General features: G+C 38.1%; 1 protein-coding gene across 4 annotated transcripts in view; it reads left to right on the plus strand.

Moving 5' to 3' along the window:
* The window catches only part of ADAM22 (ADAM metallopeptidase domain 22), a 128099-nt gene extending 115061 nt beyond the window's left edge, over nt 1–13038 (plus strand). For 3 of the 4 annotated variants that reach the window (XM_058833138.1, XM_058833139.1, XM_058833140.1), the window contains 2 exons: nt 8039–8162; nt 9413–13038. In XM_058833138.1, coding sequence (XP_058689121.1) covers nt 8039–8162; nt 9413–9433 — 145 coding nt within the window. In that variant the 3' untranslated portion in view covers nt 9434–13038. Of the gene's footprint in view, nt 1–537; nt 625–8038; nt 8163–9412 lie in introns of all 4 variants that reach the window. The other variant, XM_058833142.1, reaches the window with a different exon arrangement.
* The last annotated feature ends 5480 nt before the right edge of the window (nt 13039–18518 follow it).

Consider the following 18518-nt stretch of genomic DNA (forward strand, 5'->3'; position numbering starts at 1 on the left):
ATCAGAGGGTTGTTTGCCTGTAAGTGTCAAAATTGTCACTATAGTGGCAAAGAATTCAGACCTTGTAACGCAATGAGGCTGAAATTCATTCCTGTAAAAAGGGTCGAGTCCTGTGCTTCTTTAGCTATTATCTTGCAATTTATCTAGATGGGTGTAAAAGTATTTATTTGGCAAGCAAACTTCATGATTCATGCCAAAATGCCCCTTCATCCTTGTTTTGACATCATGAGGGAGTTCAGACCATGAGCTTAATGCTGGCCCTCTGCATAGGAGTGAATTTTACCCTTAAGGCATTAAATGAATGATGTATCCCAAAGAGTTTCCAGATTAATCAAACATATGAGTCTTGTTGTAGGTCAGATTTTCTCATGCAGTTGTACACATTGCCTAGTCCTCACCCAAATCCATACTGATTTATTTGCCATATTCACTTGCATTTTGGGGATGAAGACATCCTTGCTAAGCTTGTGCTGTGTGTTCTCAGATTTTCTATTCTTGTTCTTCTGCTTTCTCTGTTCCTTCCATTGCTTTCTGCAGGTATTTAAACCCATGGTTCAAAAGAGAATATAATGTAGCTAAGTGGGTAGAAGATGTGAATAAAAACACAGAAGGACCATACTTTAGGTATTTTGTAAATTAATTCTATAATTCTCATTTTTTAGAGCTGTTCCAGCATATACAAATATCTTGGGACTCCTACCTTGTATAAATCAATACAAGTTACTTAGGTGCAAAGGGCCCCTCTTCTTTTGCTGCATTTTGATGTCTGTTTTTGGCTTCATGTGCAATTTACAATTATTTTTTCTGAATGTTTTAATGAAGCCATTGAAAAGGGTGTGTGTAGTGCATGCATTCCCACCATCATCTATAGCTTGTAGTAGCTTTCTCATCATTTTATGCCAAATAGTGTTATATGGGCATGAGACATATTTATCACTAATAAAGTAGTATTAATTTAAATAGAATGTTAATTTACTGAAGCAAGTGGTTTCGTAACACATTGACTCTACCTACTGTCTTATATAGTGCATACTAAAATTTAAATGAAAAAAATATAAAAAGTAGTGATATTTTACCCTCAGCCTGCAATGAAAACATTTATGTATTGGAATTGGAAAACTAAATGTATGAGAATATACTCTGTGCTCTAATTTTCAAACGGCTAATTAATCTGTTACAAGTGAGGTAGGGTTCAACCAGCAATATCACTTGTTTTTGAAAGGGAAAAGTGTGCATTATCTGATACATTCCAAGTTACAGAGAAAAAGCATGCATGAGGCTGGGCCCCTGCTGGACATGAGTCAAGAGACTGAGAATGTTGCAGTAGATTCCCAAAAGACACTGTCCCACAGCTGAGACAGATATCTGCATCAACTGAAAAAAATAAGCCAGCATAGGAGAGAATGGAAGACAATTTATGACAAATAACATGTGAACAAAATCCATGAAGCTATAAGCTGACATATCAAAAATGAAGGTAGTTACAGAAACACAAATCAAAATAATAAGCAAAATCTTCAGCCAAAACAGTGAAGGATGGTAAGAACAAGTAAATAGAATCTTAATTTTTCTACACAAGTAGACCTAATAATAGTGCAACAGGCAGACATTAAATGGCAGAGTAGGAATTTAGTCATTTTTAGAACTAAAAATGTCCCAAAGTCTTGAAACACCATGAAATTGTTACTTTATAAACCCATTTCGGTTTGTTTTCAACACCTCATAAATCACAGACAGAGTAAGCTGCAGAAAAGTTTTCCTATAAACAAATACGAAAAATGAGTAAACTTTAGCCTGTCCGTCCTGATCTCGGTCCTGAAAAGTGAGAAGAGATCCCCAGTGCCAGAATCCAAGGCTTACAGGATGTTGTTGTGATTGTGCCAGTTGGTATCAGACAGGTCTCTTGGTTCTTGGACATTCTGTCAGGGAGAATTGTGAGTCTGGTTGTTTCAGCACCAGGATACAGGGTCCAGGTCTAGTGTCTGCAGTTCAGCAGGCGCCTTCCAGAACTGAGGAGATTTAAGCCCAGAAAAAATACAGAAAGGACTGCAGAGCCTCAGGCTATTCAGTTTAATGGAGCAGCTGAACACCTACCTGATCATGAAGTCCACATCACTGCATATAGAGCAAAATCTCTGAGTGTGGGAGGTCCTTTAGATTAGTAAACTAAGACAGATAATGACCAAAGGTCACTGGAAGCTGAAATTAGGCAAACTCACATAAGAAGTGAGGTATGTTTTGTTACCAAAACTGTTTCTAAAAATAACTTTTTGACCTTTATTGTTCAGGCAAGGTCAAGAGTTGCCCACCATAACATAACCCCATGGCTGTCTTTCAGGGTTTTTATATCAGAAGCTTCTGGTAGCCATAAACAAAGACATTGATGGAATATGAAGATAGCACTATTTTAAAATAGGTTACTTTAAATGGTTAGGTTAAATATGTTTAAAAATCTGTTTGCATACTCATAATTTGGTTTTCATTTTTAATATCAGTATATTTTTAGTAACTAGATTAAATTGATGGGAGTGTACCCTGCCCCTGAGGGTATTCAGCTGTTACACTGAATGAGTCACATTTCTAATTGTATTTGAGATAAACCAAGCATTTTTGGCATGTAGATGAGGATTAAGCTGACCCATGTGAGTTTTAAAGGTATTTATCAGCAGAGATGAACCATAAATCAATTTTTTTGCACCATAGAAGCTTACTAATCACTGCCTCCAGCAGTTACCTTTGGAAATCAGAGAGCAACTAGAATAAATTTAGAAATCTGTATTGTCCTAATTAAATCAGGTAATCATGGGGAAGTATTCTGCAGACACATTATGGAAGATCAGGTCTCCTGAGATGAGTTGCTGTGGGTTTACAAGAGGTTGAACTAACAGTTTCTCCACAAAAATCAGATGCAATTTTGCTTAATGATAGCATGGACAGGAAAAGACTATTCTTTAGAATGGTGTGTTAGAACATCTTCTGGTTGGGTTTGAGCCTGGGCCTGTGAAGTGATTCACAAACAGAACAAAACAGATCTTACTTGATAAAACAGGCTGAAGTCAGACTGTCCAGCTGGTACTATATTTTATGGGTCAGAAAGGAAAAGACATTTACACCAGATATTTAGCTGAGTAATATTCATGTCACTAATCATCTTTGATTTCTCTGTTCTTTTAAATGTGTCCTGAAAGTAATACTGCTGTTTTGCTTGTTTCCCTATGTAGCTTTAGGAATAATATGGTAATGACTGATGCTGTTGTAGGAAGAGTTGAAATAAAATGATGAAAAATAGCAAAAACATTTGCTAAGAATATTTCAAATTTTCAAAAAATAGAGATATTAGTTATCACCAAGATTTCCTCCATCTACTTGAAAAACCCTGTACAAATCATAATTTGTCTCTCTAACACCTATTTCCTAGTAAATTATTTTCTAATCTACAAATCTGATGGGTATTTCTATATAATTACTTTTTATTAATGATAATAATAATAGTAGCTGGTATCTCTGGCTCCAGAAAACTCCTAGGTGTCGGAGTCTTATCTGTAAGAAAATAAGATCCGTGAAGAAAACTCATTTTCCTGCTCAAAGACTAATCTAGATTTTGATGTTGAATGCCAGGCTATTAGCACATAACCTCAGCAACAAAATCAGGCAGGAAGCCTCTCCCTGATTTTAGTTTTGCCGTAAGGGACGTTATTTTATAAATGTGCTTCATAAAGACTGTGTGAAGACTGCTTATTCTGGTTGCTGCCAATTACAATGTCTACTGCACAGGCTAGCCTTGTGAAATATGGGTATGGATTACTCAGAATTCTCACTGAATCTGAAAGACTTGATGGAGCCATGATGGAATCAGGAAACAAACTGCCAGAAGCCCCAAACATGGCATTTCTGTAGATAATTATAAACAAAAAAGACTAGAAGGCACCTTATTGAGCTGCCTACATTTGATTTAATGCAAGTATTTACAGTAAGTTATATTTTATGGGTTCTATTTAAATACAAAAGTAGTTTACAAACAAAGGATTTTTTTTAGACGGAGACTCAGAGCACATAAGCAGAAGGAAAACAGCTGTTCCATATCAGAAGGGCATCGAGAAGGGGCATGGAAGGAGGAGACAGTAGGCTGTCATTTCCCTCCTATTTCTAATGTGTTTTTATGTCCTTGATTTTTCTCAGTTCCTCTTCAGCTGACCACCTCCATTACCTTCCTTTGTGAGCATCCAGCAGAGACCAGAACCATCACCAGCCCTTGCAAAGTTGCTCTTCCTGAGGCAGCTCTAGACTGTGCTCAAAGTAAAAAAGAAACAAACTAGCCTCTTCCATATTACAGCCAAAGCAAAATACTGTTATTGGTGGCAGACAATGAAAAAATGCCTACTGATGTCAGTAGGATCAGGATTTTGTTTCAAGAGTTAGGGAGAGGAGCTCTTTGAAGCATGTGAGTGCCTGCTTCTGAGGCATAGTTCACTGCTCCAAGTGACAGCTCAAGCCATAACCATTGTCTCTTCTGCAGCTCCTCCATGAGCCTCCTCTCCCCTCTGCTGCTGCTCTTTCTGAGGACATGTGTGCACATTGTAGCTTTTAAAAGGAACTTACTTTAAAATATTTAGCCACACCCATCTTTTTAGAAGATCCTAACTTCATAATGTAGGATTTAGGCTGATGATGTCATACAAATTATTCATCATTATTCATTAGGTCATTATTCAGCCTAAAAGATTAGGCTGATAGGGTCTATATTTGGGTTTGAAATGCTTTCACCAGGTTGAATGTTAATTGAATTTCACTACATTATTTCTAGGTCTGCAAAAGAGAATTACTCACAGATCATGAACAGTTCAGATCTGTAGAGACCACCTGCTTTGAGTTCAGCTAAAATAACACTCCAAATTGCAAGATGTTTAGTTGTGTGACCGAGTGACACATTTTGCATGTTTCTTGTGGGCCAACGTTTGCTGTTTAGGGACAGGAGGCTGAGCAGGTAGCCCAAGTCTGCAGGGACTGCTTCCAGATGTCTTCCTGGTGCCACAGTGTTTGTTGTGAATCACAGAATGGTCTCCACACACTCTTAGTTTTAGCTTTCAGGAAAGAAAGACACAAAGTGGCCACTCTGTCTTGCTTTCTGGTCAAAAATTAGAATTTTTGCAGGTGAGGTGCATGGCTTCATTTGGGATTGGCAGTAAAACCTCTGAATCTCTGTTGTGGTGTGTACTGGTTTCTTGTGTAAGTTTCAGCTGGAAGCAACATTTGGCATGAAAGCTAATGGATTTGATTGCAGGAGAACTGAAACCCTAGTGAAAGCTGAGTGGATCCCACCCTTGACCAAAACTGCCAAGTTTTCCTACCTTTAACCCCAGCATTACCTGCAAGTGTCCCTGAATGCTGTCTCTCCATCCTATAAATGAGAAAGAGCCAGGCATGACCTTTCTCATTTAAAGTATATGTAAATCTGGGATACACAGCACATACACAATTGCAGGGCACAACCTAAAAGGTGACCAAACCACCTCAAACAATGTTTATCACAGAAGACACACTGTAAGATCTGTGAGCATATGCTGAGCCATGTATGTTCACAGTCTCAGTAGTTGGCACTAAAGATGACAAAAACCAGCATGTAACTCGATAGCAAAAATAAGTGGTGAGGCCCTATGAGGGGAGGGCAAGGTCATTTCTCTAAGTGTGCAACTGCATTCTTGATGTAATGGCTGCAGTGTTGCAGCTGCAGCTGAGCAGCAAAGCTCACCTCAGATGTGCAAACTACAGGCGAGCAGGCAGTGCAAAGGGGGATTGAGAAGGATATGTAGGCAGCTACACTGGAGGCTTGGCCTTCAAAATCTTTGGAAAAGGCAGCATTGTGTTTGAGTTATGGTGAAAAGTTTCCTGGATAAAAAGGCTCCATTAGGGATCCTGGTCAGAGGACCTGCTTGTGCAGGGAAAGTACTCAAGATTTCCCATCCTTTGGGGCATTATTACTCCTTCCAGGATCACCTGCTCAGATGGATGGACAGGAAGATTGGCTGTGGCTTTTCCTCTCACTGTGGCCTTCTCTTAAGAATATCTAAAATGTGAAGAGCCTGTGGTGTGTTGGGAGTGTTGTGCCTGGTGTGGTGAAAGAGATGGGAGATGCCTTCATTCTGAGCCACTCCCTGGCTGTGCTACCTTATAGGGCTTTCTGATAGGACTTGCCAAGTCAGATTCCACTAGCCCAGCTCCTTGTTTCTGATCTCCAAATGCGTTGTTACAAATTTTAAAACTAAAATTTAAAATTCTACTGCAGCAATGGGGCAAAATTTATGAAGAATTGGATTACTATTAATATGTAAAATCTGCTCTTCTTATTTTTCCCCTTTTCCTTCTTCTCTCTCTTCTCCTTATATTCTTCATTCTAGATCCACAAATAGTTTATTAGTGATCCATATTAGTCCAAGTGGAGGCAGAAATGAGAGGACTTGTATGGATAGTGAGCAGCAGGGCACTGTTGACAACCTTTCACTGGAATTTTTTTTTTTAAATTAACCTGTTTTCTTGCATGCACAGTTTGGTGCCTAGATCCATGATGTCGGACATACGGAAACCTTGTTTTATACAGCAGTAACTGTTTGAGGGTTTTTTCCCTGAAAACATTGGTGTATGTCCAGTTCATCTCAATGGGTGATAGTGTGCAGGTACTGAAGATGTATGCTTCCAAGTTTGGATAATTGTACCAATGTAAATCTTTTAAGTGCTGTTGAACTTAGAGGCTACCACATGAGGCATTAGAGGATCATGAGCCAGACTAAGGAGCTCTCATCATATAATTTCCATTGACACCTTGTTGCTTGTGGCTACCATCAGTCATTGTCTGTATGGGAGGCAAGAGAATGTGCTGTTGTAGGGAGCTACAGACACAACAAAATGATACAGTAGTCCAAAATAAAAGTACAGTTATTTAAAGGTAAATAAATTTCACTTATTGTTATGGAAACTTTCTATCTTCAGGGACACATTAAATCAGAAGATACTAGATAGCAGTGCTCAGGGAGGGCCGAGTGATGTACCTTCGGTATTAAGAGGCCTCCTGTGGTAAATGCTCTTGGTCAGTGCAAGAGGACAAGGCAGCCAGGATAGCTCAGTTTTTCTACTTTGAGGCCTTTTTTTTTCATTTTACTCTGCCCAGATTTGAGCCTGATAGGAACCTCTCAAGTGGGAAAAGTGCAGAATCTCAAAACAGAAGCATAAGAGTTTTTCTTGGGTATAAAATTTCAGTCAATAATGTGCTGTTGCCTTATTGACATGAAAAGAATGCCTTTCATGTGATACAAACATTTACTTGCTCCTGCTTACTCTACTCACCTTGTACAGAAATGCTGATTGCCATTGACTAATCAGTCCATTTTTGTATATTCTCATCAGACTCTTTCTTTGGCTGGAACAATATGCACTGTATGATGCTTGCATGTATAACAATTTGTTATTAGCACTTTGTATATGCCTTTGTTACTTCACAACTAACAGTTTGGCCTCCAAATGCATGCATTTGTGTAAATTAATGTTACAAAAATAATACATTTATTTGCTATGTTTGTAATTTAGGAGATGTGTAAGATATGCATAAAGACACATAATTGCCATTTAGTCACTGGGAGAAGACATTTGTTCAGCTTGTATTTATACAATTACTGATTCTATTTAGGCTTTATAATGCCATGTTTATCTTTTAGATCTGTATTTATTCAACTGCAGATTTGTTTTTAATAATTTTATAATGATTAATTACAGTACCATATAAAACAGTTTAAGAAATCATTTTTGTTATACAATTCTAATAAGAAGTAGCATTTATTTTTCTTCCAGTGTTCCTGAAATCTCTAAATACCTTTATTCATATAATGAAATTATAAGACTACTGATCAAGCAATTTTATCCCCCTGATATTGAGCTAATAATAAGCTATTTACATGGCTCTGAACCAAGCTTCAGAGTAATGGCAGTTGCTGTTGCAGTGCTAGAATGCAAAGACATCACATTTATTTTGTGTGTTTCAACATCTCAGGACACTGTCTCCTGCAAAGTCTCCATCTTCATCCACTGGATCTATTGCTTCCAGCAGAAAATACCCTTACCCGATGCCACCACTTCCTGATGAAGAGAAAAAAGTCAACAGGCAAAGTGCCAGGGTATGTGTCCCTCTTCTCTCTGCATTTCACTAGGGGCTTGATTTATTGGTAGTTTTTCAAAAGGAAACTGTGGCAAATTAACACCTTTGACCAACAAGGAAAGCTGGAGTGGCACTTCCTTTGCACCCTGAACTTCTGAAGCTGCTGAGCCTCTGGCAGCAATAAAGGCTCGACAACTGTGTTTATAGGCAGCTTTTCAGGTTGCTCTTAAAGCTGCCCTGGAGCCCAGATTTCACTACTCTTCTCATTTCAAGCTGAAAATGTGCCCTGGAAAGCCTTTGGGCTTCAGAGTACAGGCAGCCCTGGAGCAAGTGGTGTGTTTGCCTCTCCTTTCTTATCCCTTGTCCCAGCAGCTCTTATTCAGGCTGTGGGGATGGCTGCTTTCCAGCTTTATGGAAATGTAAAAAGTTCCAGTTATGGAGTGTGTGGAGGGCTTGCATGCCTGGAGGAACTTCACTGCTGTGTGACCTGGTCCCCCCTAGAGTGACCAGAAGCTGCTGGAATGTGTGGTGGATAGTAATGCTCCATACAGAGAGATTTCCATCTGTTCCAAAAGGATTTTGTTTCCTTTGTATCAATTCAAACATAGCAAGTATTTGAATAAGAAAAAAAGTCCTGAAGTTTAGGAGCTTTACTTGCAATACCCTTGGTTCATGTTGCTGATGCTGATGAGATTCTCATCGCTGTTTTCCGTCCTTTTTTTTTTGAAGAAAAAAGGAATGGGGTGTTGCCGAGGGAACTTGAAAGCTGCTCCCCCAGTGCTGCTCGGGGCAGAAGATTGTGTGAGGTGCAGCACAGGGTCTCTCAAGGCAGCTTGGATCCTGGGCTGTACTGACGTGTCTCAGCCCTGGAGCTGCTTTGGCAGCAGCTCAAATCCACAGCGGAAAGTCATGCTGCTCTGAGCAGAGTTAGGCAGATAGATGAAAATGGGAAGTTATCTCTACACTAATATTAGCGTAACTCTAAGGTAAAAGTTGTCTAGTTCAAGTTTGATGCTTTATTGAAATTTCTCCTTCAAAAAGAAAACTGAACTCCCAGCCATGGGCATTTACTATGCCAACTGCAAGTTGTGCTGACATGCTTCAGTCTGCTCACTTGGTGAAGAGATACCCACCAGAGGCTGGGAGGAGATCTGGTGACCCAGGTGGTGTAGATGCAGTTCTCCAAACAAGCTCCTTGCACTGTTTGGGTGACAGCCTGTTTTATTTTGGTGTTCAACGTGTGTTTGTGTTCATTTTCCCCCTCTCCAGCTATGGGAGACATCCATCTAGCTGCACTGTTTTCCTGGGGTCACATCAGAACTGTTTACTTTGGATTTTATAGAAACTCAGCATCACTGAGTCACTGCACATTCATCTTCTCTTCAGACAATTCGAAAGATCAACAGAGATGCCCATGATATTGCAGTGATAACCTCCTCACATGGAAAGGAAAAAACAGTCTTTTTTTTTTTTTTCTTTCTATTTTTTGTTAACTTGTATTTTATGGATTTGATGAACCACCAAAACCGTAACATTTGACAGAGAATAATTAGCCCAGATGTGACAAGGCTGTTCCGCATGGTGACATAGAATCCCAGCTGCAGTCCATTTGCCAGTTCTGTGTAAGAGAGGTTTTTCTCTGGTTTACTGCAATCCTGAGTCAGACCATAGTGGAACTGGGAACATGCCTCATGGAGAGCCCAGCTGATGTAAACTTGTATGCTGTATGCATGAACCTTGTGTTCTTTACTTTCTACATGTAAGGGAAAAACAACATACTGTAGTAGAGACTAGCATGCAGGAATAAGAAATATAGGATTTTTTTTTTTGTGACAGGATTTCAAGCTTTGAAAGGTACCTATTTGACAACAAACAGCAAACAAACAAAGATATCTTTTTTTTACCTTACATGTTTATAATCTCAGTATACAGATTGTATATATGTAAACAATTCAATAATGTCAAAAATAGCTGTTATACGTATGTGTATTTTGCCAAATGCCTAAAGAAACAGTCATGACTAACATCATCACACTTCAGATTTTCTAATATTATGAGCAGATATCCTTGGAATTACAGAAAGTACACTACTGTAAAACTGTGTCTCTCAGAAACTGGTGTTTGACCAAAATCTATACAACCTTTTCAGCATCTTATATTGTCTTGACAATCTCAGTTGTACAGTAGACTGCAGAAACCAGTACAGCAGCACTTTGTCTTAAATCATCATAAGAGGAACCAGCCAAAATCCCATGTTTAGCAAGATAACCACTGTATCCTCTCACAGGTGTAATCAAGAATGATTTGGCAGACAACAGAGTCTTTAAGTCATGTGCAGCCCAAACTTACTGAACATTTGGGAATACTCTTAAGTGGTCAATTCAGGATGTGGTGATGTGAAGTCTGTCTGTGAGAGTTGCTGTGTATTTTTGATAGAGCATTTCAGACACTGTTTTAGATGGCAAGGCATAGGTTTATGAGAAGCATAACAATTTTGCTGCACTAGATAATAACAATGCTGGGCAAGTGGCCAGTTTCGTTGCTGTCTTTCAATTTTAATTTGTTACTGGAATTGCTTTTACCATGTGCTTGAATGCTATGCTTGTTGCCCCTGAAGCCCCCTTGACAATTTTTTGGGGCATTAAACTGAGCACAAGTGAATTTAGCTTAAAAATAATGGGTTGGGGGGGAACAACTCTTTACCATGTTAATCTTGTGTATAAGTTGATGGTTATATTTCTAACACCTGAGACTTCTAAGCAAAGTTGTTATAAAGCAAATGCCTTCTGACTGGGAATTTTCAGTTATTAAGAAACTGGACCATATTAAATCAGTTTATAATTCTCTAGTTTTCCAAAACTGACTACTTCTTAGCTTCAGGTAGTTTCGCAGAATAGCAGAATAAAACACCCAACCTTGTGGTGCAGTTGAACACCCTACCCAACAGCTGTATGATTAATTAGATATTATTGTAATGGGAACATCTATGGTGTTTCTGAATCTTCTACCTCTTTCATGTATTTCCTTTAGTAAGTGAACCCAACACTTGCAGCCTTTTAATGTATTTTTTTAACTTTTACGTCTCAATAAAGTCAGATATATGTAAGATTAAATTAAGAAATGTTTAAAGATGTTGGCAGCTGTAAAATATGTAAGATTTTTAGAAGCATTATATTTTATGATTAGGCTGTATGTTGGATTACAAAATATTTGCCTTGGCATTCAAATGATTTTCCTGCACAGTCAATAGGTTCTGGTAAGTATTTGGAAAAAGACAAATATAAGTGAGCATAAATGGGTGCAGACTGACCATCTGGAAGGAGACAGTCACTTGTAACTGGTTTAGGGTAAGATTCAGCATTTTTATGAAAGGTAAATATATCAATCTGCACTGAAGAATATCTTTTGCAAATATTTACTTTGAGGGTATCTATCTGGATTAAAGCAAATTGATAGCATGTAGCTTATGAAATTAGGGTCTGAGCCATAACTTGAAATCAATATGTCTTTGTTGATTTCACTGGACTTTGAGCAGGACCCTCAAGAGGTTCACCCACATTAGGATATTATGATAACCTGATCGTCGATGTATTACTCTGTCGCCTGGAAGCCGGTTTTCCCTCCATATTCATATCTTGTCTTTAGTAACTGGACTGTTCATCTTGTGCCTTTTATAGTATTTCTTTGGATACAAACTGGCATATTGTTTTGAATAATCTCATTAGATTTCTGTGCATGTCTTACGTTTACCACTGTTTACTCTTTTCTTTCTATTTTGCCTTACCAAGAAGCAGCAAGATTTGGCAGACAGAACTGGGTATAACATACTGGCTCTTTCTGCTATGTTCATGGCTTCATGTTTTGCAAACAAATGGCCCTCCTGACTGTATTTTCAATGTAGTATGTACTTCCAGCTTCTTTTGTTTTGGTATAATTCATTCGTAGCATATGATGATACTCATGTGTGTAGTGTACCTTTAACAGTCACCTTTACATTTGGAGATATGTAGTGACTGGAAGTCTAGTTATGAGCACAAAGTTTAAGTTGAATAAATGTTGATTTTCACTTTGGTGGTCTAGAGTGAGAATATCACAGGACTTGTGTTTTTGCAAAATTCTTCTGCAGAGAACTTTGCATCAGATTGGTAACTTGGGAGACCTGAACTGGCAGGGCTGTGTGAGCATCCCAAACCAGTAGAGGTTGGACAGAGAAGTTGTTTGCTTACAAGCTGTCATTTCCTACTTTAAAATGTGATGTGTTGGAAAGCTGACAGATTAATAACCTTGAAGATTGCAAATATTTTTATCCACTGTAGGTAGTTACACTGGCAATAGCAATATAAACTGCTGCATAATACCTCATCCAGACTAAAATAGAGTACTTGTCACTAATATAGTTCAGTCATTTTGACTCATTGAGACTCATGCAATTATTTTGGTTTTATTTTAATAAATGAAATAAATAGTTATTGCCAACTATGCTGTAGATGCCTGTTGAAGAGAGGAAGCTATCAATTCTCAACTAGAACTAATTGTTTACATGAGCATAGGACAGGCAGGATGAGATATACTTAAGTTACCTTTATGTATTTCAATGTGGGAGAAGAATCCTGTGTAATTTATAATAAAATTAATATGACTAACTGATGGAGACTGGAAAATTGAGATTGTATCTAAAAATAACGCTGCACAATGATGCCACAGTTTAACAAGTAAAGATTTACCTACTAATTCTGGATTTGTTGACTTAAGAAATTTAATAATCTCAGGCAATATACCAGAGATGGCTGTGACTGATAATTTACATATAGTTTTATTATATTTAAGTAACTAGATTCAAGAAGATTGATCATTTTATACAGCCTGTCTTTGCTTAAAGTGTGAACTGAAGTCACAACTTGCCAGTCGCCTGAAGTGTGACTTGACTTTGAAGATGGCTTATTCCAAATGATTTATGAGATACTGAACCTGCTGAGTTCATGTGCCCATGAAATAATTTTGATTGTGCTATTGAACAAGTGGACCTTTGAGGTATAGCCTGAACTAAAATCAGAAAGAAATTGTGTCCGTAGTTAATGTACTGAAATCTCTTACTCAAATCCCTATTGCTGGTTTGGACTGATTGGTCTTGTCAATATGACTCTTTTCAAAACCAGAGCTAAGAATGGGTATGCACACTATTATAAACATGCATATTCTATAACTTCTGACTAAATTTTCTGTAACTTTATAAATTAATTGATTCATGGATTTAATGTAATGTGAAAGAAGGATGAGACTCCATAACCCTAAAGGATATGCTCTTCAGTTAGCCCTTAGGACTTGCTCTGTCATCAAATCCCTTACCTAGTTGTAAGCAAAATTATCACATTCCAGTGTAAAACTCAGTGAGCTCCTGTTCTCTTCAATCCCCTCTTCACTCTTACTGAAAAGCATTTTCATGAATGCTTTCATCATTTTCATAAATGTTTCAATGGAAACATTTATCCACTAACAGCTTCTGTGAGTTGGCTGACATCAGAAAACTGCTAAGTTGGTCACCTTTTCCCACTGTGGATAGGGTCTTTTCAATGCAGTTAATAATAGTAGGTTTAGAAGAGATATCAGTAAGAAATTCTTTACTGTGAGGGTGGTGGGACACTTGCACAGGTTGACCAGAGAAGCTGTGGATCCTCTATCCCTGGAAAAATTCAAGGCCAGGCTGGATGGGGCTCTGAACAACCTGGTCTAGTAGAAAGTCCTGCCCATGGCAGGGGGTTGGAATGAGATGATCTTTATGGTCCTTTCCAACCCAGACCATTTAATGATTCTTTGATCTTTTGCTTATGCTATAATCAGGTGATGATGCCTCATGTCTCATGGATTTTCCACTGGTTTTGCCTGGGGATGAGTTAATTTCCTTTACAGTAGCTGGTATGAGGTGGTTAGGATTTGTGCTGAAAACAGTGTTGATAATACAGGGAATTTTTTAGTTATTGCTGAGCAGTGCTTGCCATGAGCCTCTTCTGTGCCTCACATGCCCCGCCAGCAATTGGGCTTGGGGTGCATAAAGAGTTGGACAGCAGACCCAAGGGATATTCTAAACCATATGATGCCATGCTCAGCACCAATCCAGGGGGAAGGTTGGCAGTGAAGAACTGCAGCTCAGGGACTGGCTGAGCACTGGTCAATTGATGGTGAGCAATTATTTTCATTTGCATTTATGAAATGCAAGTCTTGTCTTTTTGGGTTTTATTTCTCTCTGTTAATTCCCTTTTTTTTTTTTTTATTATTACTACAATTGTTTAAATTTAATTACTGAACTGTTCTTATGTCAACCCATGAGTTTTCTCACTTCTACCTTTCCAATTCTCTTGGCCCATCCCACTGGGGGTGAGGACTGAGCAAGCGGCTGTTTTGGGGCTTAGTTACTTGTGGTTAAACCAGAATACTACTGCAAAAACCACTTGGTGACTCAGCTTTACTGTGTCTCTCACACCTTGTAGCAATTGTTGAAGGCTAAGCCTCTTTAATCACCAAGTTTGGGAACCTAACAGTTGAGCTGTTTCCTGTTTCTCTTGCTCCAAATCTGAAGATCATCCGTTTCTTTCTCTAAATTCAGTATCAGTGTCATGGGATAACAGTGGACTGTTTGAACCACTGTTTTCAATCACAATATGATGTTATTTGCCTCATTTTTTAAGAGGCAAATTTTATTTCGTTTATTTCAGTCTCCACTGAATACCTAGAATGGATGAGCTGATGACCCACTATTTGCATGGCTTCCAAATCATACAACATTATCAGCAACATGGGATTGGGCTTTGATCACATTTGATGTGCTCAGTTGGTTGGAGCACGGTGTTAGTAACACTGGGGTCAAGGGTTCAATCCCCATATGGGCCATTCACTTAAGAGTTGGGCTTGATCATCCTTGTGGGTCCCCTCCTCAGAATATTCTGTGATTCCTCAAAACAAATTTGAATAAACTGCAAAAATATGTGCAGGTTGTGGCCCCATGTCTGCACAGTGGAGTGAGGTTCCTGTGTGCACGTAACTATTATCCTAATAAGGCAAAAAAAAAAAAGAAACTGTGAAATTAATTGTGTAAACATAGCTACAATAGAGACAGGACTCTCTTAAGCATGATTTTATCAGAAACAGGAAAGGAAGTAATAGTTTCTGTCATCTGTGCTAAAAATCTGCTCTGACTTGAGTATTTTCTAAGTCAGCTTATGGAAACAATTTCTGGTGTCTCAAGTATGGACGCTGATGTAGACTGCAGCTTTGGAAACAGCATCTTGTGTACCTGGCACATGGTATCTTGTCATTCCACAACAGTTTTCTGCTAGTATTTGGAGAAAAGCACTACAACAGTCAACATTCCTAAGTTATCTCAGCCAAGTAAGAAAAACAAGCAGTAAAAATAAATTCAGAACACAGATATTACTCACACTTGACACACTGTACCTGGCTTCCAAATTGTCTCACCTAGCCAGGTCTAGCAGGTCTAGCTCTTTATAATCCAGTCTATACCAGTTTCAAAATCTCTTCAGCTAAACCAGCTTTAAACTGTTTAAAAACTTCTGATACTTAAGATGGGCCATAATTGACATATAACTCAGAATGAGATGAGAAAAATTTGGGAAAATAAGCACAGAGCAGTTAAAAAAAAACATGTTCTCTAAGGGAGAAGTAAATGGTGTCAACACAGTTTTTAATTGCTAGAGCATAAAATGTCAAAGCAACAAGCTTTTAGTTTTCTGTTTCTGTATTCCTCTGAATAAAAAAAATAAAGCTTTTGTTTAAAAAAATCAACATGAGGCCTTAAGACCTTATATATTCTAACTTTAGCATGGAGAGTCTATTTTTACAACCATGTTAGAAATTCTGTATATAGGCCTGATTGACCTTGTAAGTAGAGTGGTGCGAGCAGCTAATCATGCAATATTGTAAGGCTCTGTAGAACAGCAAACGCTGATTTAGTTTGATTATTGGTACAAGAACTCCTGCTCACTGTCTGTGTAGACTCTGCATACTATACACTTGGAAATACAGTCCAGAACATACTCAAACTGTGAATATATAATCTGATTTTTCTTTTCTTAAGGATAAAAATATATTACAATAGGTAATGTTTTATATAGAATACAGTAATTATTTTTATTGTTGCATAAATGCAAAGTATTTTTTTCAGAATAGCAAAGCATTACAGAATTTTTAATCTGCTGAGAAAACACTATTTACTGTATGACCAGTTCTTTCAGCAAAGCTTTTGGGGTGGTATATACCAACTGGCTCTGCCACCTTCATTTTGTGCTGATGCTTAACTTGGGCATTGCTGTAAAAAAAAAAGCTATTTTTTCACTCATACTAGCCATTATTGAGAGAGGCAAGTATAATTGTATTTCACCACTGTGGCTGGGCTAGTATTGGCAAAAACAATGATTTGCATCATATCATTGTCTTTGCTAGTTAAAATCCTTTAAAAATCACACCTGATGTAATAAAAGCGTAAGATTTTGACAAACATCAAAATGAAGCATTGCAGTTTAAGACTTTCTAGCTTTGAGTGTGATATTTCTGTCATAAACATTACAGGCATTGGGCTGTTGAATGAATCTGGCTTTCATGTAGCGAAACAAAAGGTTGCTTTTTATAAAATGAAATCATTGTAATTTGGGGTTCTAAATTCCTGCTCACTTTTAATAATAACAGCGTCACAGTATTCACTTCTACAAGAGTATTTAATACAAATGCCTGTGGTTTTCAATGTTACTAACATATTGTAACATCAGTAAAGTGACTTTCAATGACAAAGACTGTTGTGTGTATTTTGTTCTTGAGTCGTATTTAGCATTTTCTTTTTTATAGATCTTTATAAAATAAAGATGTTGTGTGCACAGGAAAAGCCTAATAGTAGAATATAAATATTTTTCAAATTCCAAGGTTGAAAATGATCCAGTGAGTTCCTCAATTCTTTGTCTTAGGAGCTTAACTGTTCTCAAAGCAAATCTAAAATTACTATTCCTTAGTTTGCATGCTTGAGGGCAACCTAGGAAAAATACCTTTTTGAAACTGTGCCCGGTGGTTGGCTCAAAGGTCGAGAGCAATCACCTCACTTGGTGTCACGTAAGTTTTCTTCTCAGCCTTGCAGGAAAGAGCAACCATTAATTCTGAAAATAACTTTCTCTAAAGCAGGTGACTTGCATATTCAATCTGTCCACTGAATCTACTCCTAATGGGGAAGCAAATTTCACAAAGGAGTCAGATGGCTTTTTTTAGCTATGACAGCAAATTCTGTAGTAACTCCTCAGCATCTTTATGTGTTAGCTTAGTTTCTCCCTAAACTTGAAAGCTGATGTATCTCATCATTCCATGTGAATACACTGGATTTTTGAAATGCTGATGTAAAACAAAAAGCTATTTTTTCTTAAGGAAGCCAGAATTTTCTCCTGGCTTTGGAACTATTTTTTTTCCCAGTTTACTCTGGTTTCTGTTTACAAGATCTCTGAAGAAAACCATATTGGTTCACACTGTTTTCCTGAAGCATTTCACTGGCCAGTAGCTGGCTGGTGCCAAAATACCAATTCAGCCTAGGGAAAAAAACTGAGCAAGACTTGAGTTTTGGGTCCTTGGGTCTTGAGTCCTTTGGCCCACTTGAGTCAGCTGTCCTCACTGAATTCCTTCCCAGCCTCTTGCCTACACTCAGCCTACTTACTATGATTGCAGAGTGAGAACCGAGAAGACCCTGATGCTGTGCAAGCACTGCCCAGCAACAGCTGAAACACTGCTGTGTTATTGATGCTGATTAGTTACAAATCTGAACCTTTGGGCTGCTATAAAGAAAATTAATTCTATCCCAGCAAAGCCACTATGAGACCAGAAACACACTAAGCCGAAGTAAAGATGTGTGGGTAATGAACATATTCGTAAAGATCTCTTACTATTTTTAGGGTGAAATTAAGTGTAAGGATGAGCACTATATTTATACAAAATAGTCTATTCAACCCCTATAGGAAGAACAGCCTTTTTTTCATACTCTTATTAACCTCCTCAGCTGTCAAAGTTTTGAACTGCAGCAGAACTGATGTTGGCTGCTACACTCAGACAAACCTGTATGGATTTTGGCCATTCCATTAGAAATACTTTTGGTAGTATTCCATCTGTTTCCCAACTTTACGTGCAATGGAACAATGTATTATCAGAATGTGGATGAATAATGCTGCCCATGCCTTTGAAATTCATTATGAGGGTAGAAAGAGAACTAGCTTCTGAAATGAAACTATAAGCAATATCCAAAGGATTCTAAATTTAAGCAGTAAGTACAAGTTGCTTCTTTAGGGAAAACCAGCCCGCTTTGAATTTACAGCCTAGAAACTAAGGACCTGGATTT

This window comes from Poecile atricapillus, chromosome 2 (genome assembly GCF_030490865.1).
Source record: "Poecile atricapillus isolate bPoeAtr1 chromosome 2, bPoeAtr1.hap1, whole genome shotgun sequence".
NCBI classification, from domain to species: domain Eukaryota; kingdom Metazoa; phylum Chordata; class Aves; order Passeriformes; family Paridae; genus Poecile; species Poecile atricapillus.